The sequence below is a fragment of the Carassius gibelio genome, chromosome A12, assembly GCF_023724105.1.
Source record: "Carassius gibelio isolate Cgi1373 ecotype wild population from Czech Republic chromosome A12, carGib1.2-hapl.c, whole genome shotgun sequence".
NCBI classification, from domain to species: domain Eukaryota; kingdom Metazoa; phylum Chordata; class Actinopteri; order Cypriniformes; family Cyprinidae; genus Carassius; species Carassius gibelio.
Window position 1 is genome coordinate 20501095 of NC_068382.1, and position 8019 is coordinate 20509113.

General features: G+C 37.8%; 1 protein-coding gene across 1 annotated transcript; it reads right to left on the reverse strand.

Moving 5' to 3' along the window:
• Positions 1–556: 556 nt before the first annotated feature.
• On the reverse strand, positions 557–7236 carry LOC128025451 (inward rectifier potassium channel 2-like). Its single transcript, XM_052611847.1, has 2 exons — positions 7054–7236; positions 557–4333 (listed from the first exon to the last, which is right to left on the reverse strand). The coding sequence occupies exon 2, from the start codon at positions 4086–4088 to the stop codon at positions 2805–2807; it is 1284 nt and encodes a 427-aa protein (XP_052467807.1). The 5' UTR covers positions 4089–4333; positions 7054–7236; the 3' UTR covers positions 557–2804.
• Positions 7237–8019: the final 783 nt, after the last annotated feature.

Here is an 8019-nt window from a genome sequence, read left to right on the forward strand (position 1 = left end):
GTGGATATTACATTTGAATCTTTTGTCTTGCTAAGTATAATTTCATAGCTTGTATTGATGTATCCAAAATATACTATTTCAAAATATTTTCATACCTTTATGTATTAGGTGCTAAATGGTTGGTTAAAAACTATTAAAATCATTTTCAGACATGAACTGATCATACAATTTATTATTATTGTTATTATTTTTATTGTAAGATTGATAATCCGGGCCTGTGACAAGGTAAAACAGTGCAATTTAACTAAAGGCATTCTATTTATTCACATATATTTTAATGAAGTCATAGTAAAAAGTTTACAAGACAAGCTGTAATTTTATTATCATTATATAAAAAAACTTTTTTTTATAACTTATTTTACTTATTTTTTTGGTGAAGAGCTGAGGATGTCTAAAAACTATATATTATTATAGCAGTTTTGGTTGTCTGTATAACATTTTAGCTGTATATCTTTGTTTTATGTATTACGGTTAGTCTTTCCAGTGTTTTTTTTGTTTTTAAAGAACTTACAGTACCAATCCATGTTAGTCGAAGAACACAGTGACTTTTGACCATTTAAACTCGTTTTATTGAAAAACAAATGAAATAAAATAGAATGTACAATAATAATTACAATAATAATTATTATAACAGAAACATCAATAACATTAATCATAATAGAAAAATCTGTACATTCCATTGTTTTCTTTCAGTACAATAGGGAAGACTGATACAAAAAAAAAAAAAAGACTGCATAAAGTATGGGGATATTTACAACAAAGAGAAAGAAACGCTGCCTATGGACTCACAGTCATTAAAAGGAGCATTTACTTTAAACAAGCTAACAGTAGCCCGGTGGGAACCAGGTGCACTGCATATTTGGCTGTTTATCAAGTGTCTCTTGAAAACTGACATGCCAAAAAAAAAAAAAAAAAAAAAACCTCGGATGAAACAGCACTGATAGCAATTTATACTCTTTTGTATGTTTTTGTACAGTATTTTCTAAATAAATATGCCCTAATTTTATTGTCTCCTTTTATAGAGCTTTCCGGAGAAGATGCTCTAGTGGCTGTTTTGGGTTACTTCAGGTATTTAAGAAAAAGCAAGGGTGAGAGGAGACAAGGTATATACATCACAATCAAACATCTCAAACAAAGGAGCACATTTCGTGTGCAAGTGCGGATCTGAGCTCAGATTCTGTGTTCTGATTGTCATTGGATCACAGTACCATGATCGCAGTCTAATTGCCTAGTCCTACATACCCAGTCCTTGGTACACCTGCCAAACAAGTCATTGGGGTTGTATTGCAGTTTGTCAGGCAAGACAAGAGGTTAGAGTTGATTGAGAAATAATGAATTATTAAAGAGGTTTACAGTCAGAAGGGAGAGTGGATTTTGTTGTCTGTCCCATTTCTTTCTAATAAAACCCAAACCGTTCAACCATTATTCACCCACACAATGTGTAAATGAAACTATATGTAATCAATGCAAATAGAACCTTCAATCTAAAGGTTTTCTATGCAAGATTTTCCAACCCGAACACTCATGTAGCATTAAACTACAGTAACACTGAAGTTATGGGATCGAAAGGAGGGTTTGAAAATAAGGTAGGCTAACCTGTAGCTCTTATTTCCAATGGGTTTTGTTATTCATAGTCTTTGTCTTATACACATTTGGCTTTGAATAAGAAAATATTCAGTAAAAATAAACCATACATGTGCGTAAGCAAACGAAAAAAAAATATTTTTTTCACTTACAAATATATATACTTTTTACTCCACATCATTACTTGTCCTATTGTCCTACATCTAATAAAATAATTTGATGCATTCTTTATGAAAGATCATTTTGAATACTCTTTGGTTTAAGTCTAAAACTCTATAATATGCAACATAGCAGCACTTGTAGAAAGACATTCATTAACATGTTTACTCTTTTTGTCCGTGCGGACATGATGACTGTGATTCTCATTCTGATACTGATCTAAAGACCCTGTCCAATATATATCGCATATATATATCAGGCATGTTCCTGTGCATTTCTCCCTTCAGATAACCTGAAATGTACTGTTGAGGGCTTACAACTAAATGTTTTTTGCTTTTTTAAAGAGCAAACACAGAGTTGTCTGTTTTCCCAAATAGAGGTCACCCACCTTAGCCCCCTGAAAGATTGTTCCATAAATACCCAAAAGGCCAGTGGACTTAAATAGAAAGGAAAACGGTAGACGGTTACTAGACAGGACTGAACAGGACTTTTTAAATGATACTTAAGACATTGCCTAACACTCCTGGCTGTTTTTTTGTGTGTTTTTTTTGTATGATGTTATTTCTAGAAACTGTTATTATTTTATTTTGTTAATATTAAGCTTTTATTTTTCGTAGCTATTCAAAATGCCTAATTCAATTGACAGAATTTTCCATATTGATATTACCTTGAAAACATTGGTCTGGACTCGAATCATTCTAACATCGTTGGACACTGCACATGGACACATGCCTGCTCATTTTCAAGTTTTGCCAACCAGTTACTGTACATGCTCTTGGCTTCACGTCATTCAGAAGCAATGGTCTAAAAAGGTAGTGTAACCTAATTGGGGAACTCTCTCTTCTCCTCCCTTAATGTGCATTCTTCATTAGCTGTGCAGTGCCTGTATGCTTTGTTTTATTTAACCATGCATATTCTTAAGAACACTCTTGTACAGTTTTTGTTGATTCCTCCTCGTAACTGTACCGTTAGCTTGAGTCTGCCTTGGCGAGGGGCTCAGTTCAGCGCAGTGTGCCTGTATGAAGAGTTGTCTGTAAAACCTTTTCACTAGTTCTGCACAGTCATATTTCAGATTCCCGCCGTAGAGGCCGCGGTTCTAAGGGAATGGTGGCCTGGCTATGATCTGAGTCTGAGCTAGTGTCTGTGTTTGTCCCGCCAGGGCCAAGGATGTCCCCGTTCCCTTCCTCTTTCTCCTCTTTGTTTGAAAGGGCCACCTCGTTCTCATAGCAAAAAGAATTTGAGCTGGACAGGATATATTTTTTCTCAGCAAGTTCCCTTGCGCTGCACAGCGGGGTACTGGGCACTTCGTAGGTCTTGTGAAAGCGAGAGTAGTCTACTTTGTAATAGTTTTTCTCCTCGAAGAGGACGGGCTCGAATCGGTGTCCCCAAAGGATCTCACTGGCCACGTAGGAGCTGCGGCACTGGGTGGTCATGGCTGTGGCCTCCACCATGCCCTCCAGGATAACTACGATTTCAAAGTCAGAGTTCTCCATTTCCTGTTTGCTCATGTCATAGAAAGGGCTCTCCTCGTCGATCTCATGGACGATGGTGATCGGTGACACCAAGAAGATGCGGTCAATGCCACTGTCAAAGCCCACGTCGATGTCCATCTGGTCTAGAGGGATAAACTCTCCCTCAGCTGTGGTGCGAGATCTAAGGAGCTGAGCTCGAACGTGAGCCTCTACCAGGTGGCTTTTGCGCAAGTTGCCCACCCTCCACATCAGACACAGTTTATTGTCTCTCATGGCCACTGTGGCATTGTGGCTGAACACCAGGGTCTCGTTCCGCTTCTTGGGCTTTGCCATCTTAGCCATGACAGCACCGATGATGAAGGCATCAATGATGCAGCCCACTATGCTCTGAAATACAACCATGAACACCGCGATGGGGCACTCGTCTGTTACATATCGATAACCGTAGCCGATAGTGGTCTGTGTCTCAATAGAGAAGAGAAAGGCAGCTGTAAATGTACTGACGTTGGAGACACACTTGGGACCGTCGTTCTCCAGGTCTCCGTGGAATATTGCAACCAACCAGAAGATACATCCAAAAAACAGCCATGACAGCAGGAAGGCCAAGCAGAAGATAAAGAACATCCATCGCCAGCGAATGTCCACGCACGTGGTGAAGATGTCGGCCAGGTAGCGCTGGCTTTTCTCGCTGACGTTGATGAAATGCACATTGCAGTGTCCGTCTTTCTTGACAAACCTGCTCTGGGTCTGGTGACGGGTATGGACTTTACCCTTCCCATTACCGTACCCATTTGGCACCGCAGCAGTGGCCAACTTCATACCGTCCTCCTCTGATGACACGATGCTGTAGCGGTTGGCCCGCACACTTCCCATCACCTCAATCTGGGAGGTCTGTGCTGTTTCTGCTTTGGAAAACAGTCTAAGTTTCTGGAAAAAGCGTTGGAGAAACAGTTTTGAAACACTCACGGGGACCAACACAAGCAGGAAATGGGGTTGTTCAGAGCAGGACGCAGGAGGCGTCTCTTTGCTCCCGTTGGACCTTTGATTGATAGAAAGGGCCAAGGATAGGGTGATCACTCGGTTCTCATCTGCTCTGGTGATATCATCGATCAAACGTCCTGTAAGAAAGAAGAAACGAGATCATGTTAAGGTTAACATTAACTGGCAAAGACTGTAGACGCAACATTCTCTGAACATTAACTGAACTGAAATTTTGAATCTAACACACATGCATCTGAGACCAAATGTGATGCACATAATTCTCACACATTCTCATGCAAGTCTCAGCTTGTACTGATAAATTTGTACACTGATTAAATCATAATGTTAACATTTCCATCTGAATTTAGGATCCCATGAAATAATACTAACTTTGATGCATGGTATGTGCTTAATCAAAAACTCATACTTTGAAACTTAAGAGGACCCAGACCATTCCTTTCAGATTGAGAAAAAAACAGCAGCGTTAGCCAACAAGACTTCACTCAAAATGGACTAATCATCAGTGAGGCTGTGAAGTAACAACTGAACATTTCGTGTCTGCTTGTGAGATTTTTTCATTGTATTTTTTATTATTGATCATCAGTACTATTGTCCAGATTTTGAAAAAGATAATTCTTAATTTGCCTTAATTTTCTTGTGCAACATCAAAGGTTTGTATATCATGTCATAATTTCAGTCTCATTATCACCTGCATCAAGACCTTTGCCAATTTAATTCAATCAAATATTTTTTTTTTTTTTAATTTTCTTAAATACAATGGTATTTTCCAGGTAGTGCACCACATCACTTGTTAATGCCAGGTCAAAGCCATGTCTGTTTATGTGATCTCTCATATAGTGTTGCCCAGAAGACCATTAATAATACCGTTTTCACATACTGTGCTAATCAGGGTAAGGGTGAATGGAAAATTGTTTTGTTCAGTCACGTATGTTCAGTCACGTATGTCTCTTACCAATGCCCTCATTTAAATTGCCAAAAACTCATCTATAATCAAGACTGGTGTCCTGAAAGCTCTGCTTTAAACCTTTATTACACCTTCCATATATTTCACATGTTATCTATTTTTAGTGTACTGAACAATAATAAAATGCTTTTAAAGAGTGTCTTACAGGATATTCACAAATCATCACAAAAAGGTCATTGCAGGTATTCCAGGTAAAAAGCTGAAACAGCCGATCCTTTCCATGAAAAACTGCGCTATAAAATAAGACCTGTTCCCTAAAGGATTTTTGACATTTTAAGAGTCACACAGGAAAAACTAATTTAGTCAGTGGAGAAAGGCATGCATTCTGATCAAATCTTTTCTTGTGCCCAACCTCTTCAAATACTGTCTCAAAGTACATAACATATACAGAACTATTGCTTAAATATCAGCAAAAGTAAAAACAAGCTAAGACTGGTTTGCTGTAGGGTGCAGAGCAGGGACTGAGACGAGGCTTGTTGACTTGAGAGCTTGTCCTGTGGGACCTCATCTTCTCTCTCAGCAGTATAATGACAGCCCTGTGACAATTCCCTGGGGAGGGCTAAAACACTACTCATTAAAGCTATTCTGTCCTCAATGTTCTTAGCAACCATAACTGAAAAGAAATGTCTCATTTTATCTTATTTAGCAGATGCATGGAATGCAAAAGGATTTGAGAGAGGGAAAAGACAGTAAGCGACGAAGAGAGAACATGAGAAAATAGTATATTTGTATTGAAACAGAAATGACTTTATTTTTTACTAGTAAGGATATTTCTGCCGTCTACAGCAAACGTAAGCTGTTCATTTCTTTTGGTTTTACAAAATACATGTTTTTCACATGTGGCCCCACAGACATTAAGATAAAGAGCAGGTTGATAGATGCCATTATTTCTTACATGAAACATAATATAACAGTGTTTATATCTAAAGGTGTTTATTTTGATGGCGTGGACCAGTGAGGACCAATGGAAAATGTTACACAAAAGTCTACATTCTTTTGAGTGTTCTATTAAGTTGGATTAATATTCCTAAAATATGGTTGCATATTTTAGGGAAATTCCTTTTACCCTTTTATCACTGTTAACAGTTTAAACTGTGGCATGCATAGACCTGACAGTAGCTGCCAATCGAAAGTCTCAGGGTGTTTAAGGCAGAAAAGCGGATCTGTGTCTGTCAGCCGCCTGACAACTGCTGAGCACAACTGTGCTCCAAATATATTAGACAAATGCATACTTAGCAACATAGAGTTAAATAGAATAGACTACGAAGAACAATAATAGGCTATATAATATTTAACATCATGTGTTACATGCACATACATATGCAGTAAAACATGTTCCTTTTATAAGGCAAATCTGTCAGGCAGAAGTCAACAGGTGTGGAGGGAAAATAAACTTTTTCTTCACAGTTTCCTTCTTTTGAATAACTACTTAATACATGTATAAAGTAATAAGGAATTCAGGATGTGGTGTCACCTTGTGTATTTATCATCAGAGAAAATCAAAATCGATAAATAGATTTTAATATCTTGTTACCATTCCATAAAAAAATCATGTGAAATCTCTTTTAGTGCTTCCCTTAGCAATAATATTAAATTCAGCTCAAACTAAGACTGTTCGATTACGTGATATGCTTCCCAGGGATTTTGTTGTTGTTATTTTTATTTTTTACTGACATAATGTGTCTCCAATAGACTTTCACTCAACAGTGTTCTCAAACTATGCGACTGTCTGCTATCAAAAGTCAAATGAGCCACAACATTCTTAATGAAATCAAATTAAAACGTATAGCACAAAACACTTCATATTGTCAGACAGTCCGGGTTTATTTACAATTGCATAAAATATCTCAGCAAATATATTTGCGACCTTACCTAGTCATTTGTAAATGAACACGAAACAGTTTTCATATATAAAAATATCCCACGAATGGTTTTAATATCCACACTGTCTTCTCATTGATCTGATTATCTCCGCGCAACGTATTAACACTTTTTGAAATGAAGCATAAGAACATAAATGTCCACGTTTCTCCTCTTGCTTGCGGCGTGCGGTAACTCATGTACTGTTCCTTCTAGGCTTCAAACCCATTTAAACAGCACGCAACAGCTGACCACGCCCACTCTCTTAAAACCGGCCAATCCGATGATTCACGCGCGGCTAAAACAATCAGACTGGAGAGAGCAAGTGAACACGGAACCACAGCGGCTTGCGAATTAAGGCTTGAATCCCCCCAATGGAAGCCAAAACAAAAGCTTGTGGGAGTCTAAAAAGTATTTATTCTTTCATAAGTGTGCATATGTGTCAGCAGAGTTTTCAAACAACATTTCAGCGACCACCACAGTTACAGTGGACTAAACAGACGCTGACAAAAACAAGCCGCGTTCGCCTGAGGAGGTAACCATAGCAGCAGTACGATTTTTTTCAATGTCTGGCATTATTTCGACAAAACATACGGTATTTATTTGTTTACAAGTAATAAAAAAAGTGACTTCGCACAAATCTCGCCCGTTTTCGCTGTGAAAATTATTAACTGAAAAGTCAAGTACACTGAGAAAAATAGCATAATCCCCACACTGACCTCAGATATGGAATTAAAGGCAATGTGGATATCGTTTATCAGGCTTCAGATTTAAATAACACACTTCTTTATAAAGATATTTCGTTTCATTAAACAAATCCTGTCTAAACTAAATTAACACGAAATACTATTGCAGCCTTTAGTCAAGGTTATGCCATTGACAGAAAACAGTTTAGTCATAACCGTCTCCAAATGTGCTCTTCTGGGTTTTGCCATTATGAAATATGATCAACAAACAACTTAGTATAGGATCCAATGT

Excerpts from the sequence above, each read along its gene's own strand:
- LOC128025451 (XM_052611847.1), bottom strand. The coding sequence starts at position 4,088 with ATGGGAAGTGTGCGGGCCAACCGCTACAGCATCGTGTCATCAGAGGAG.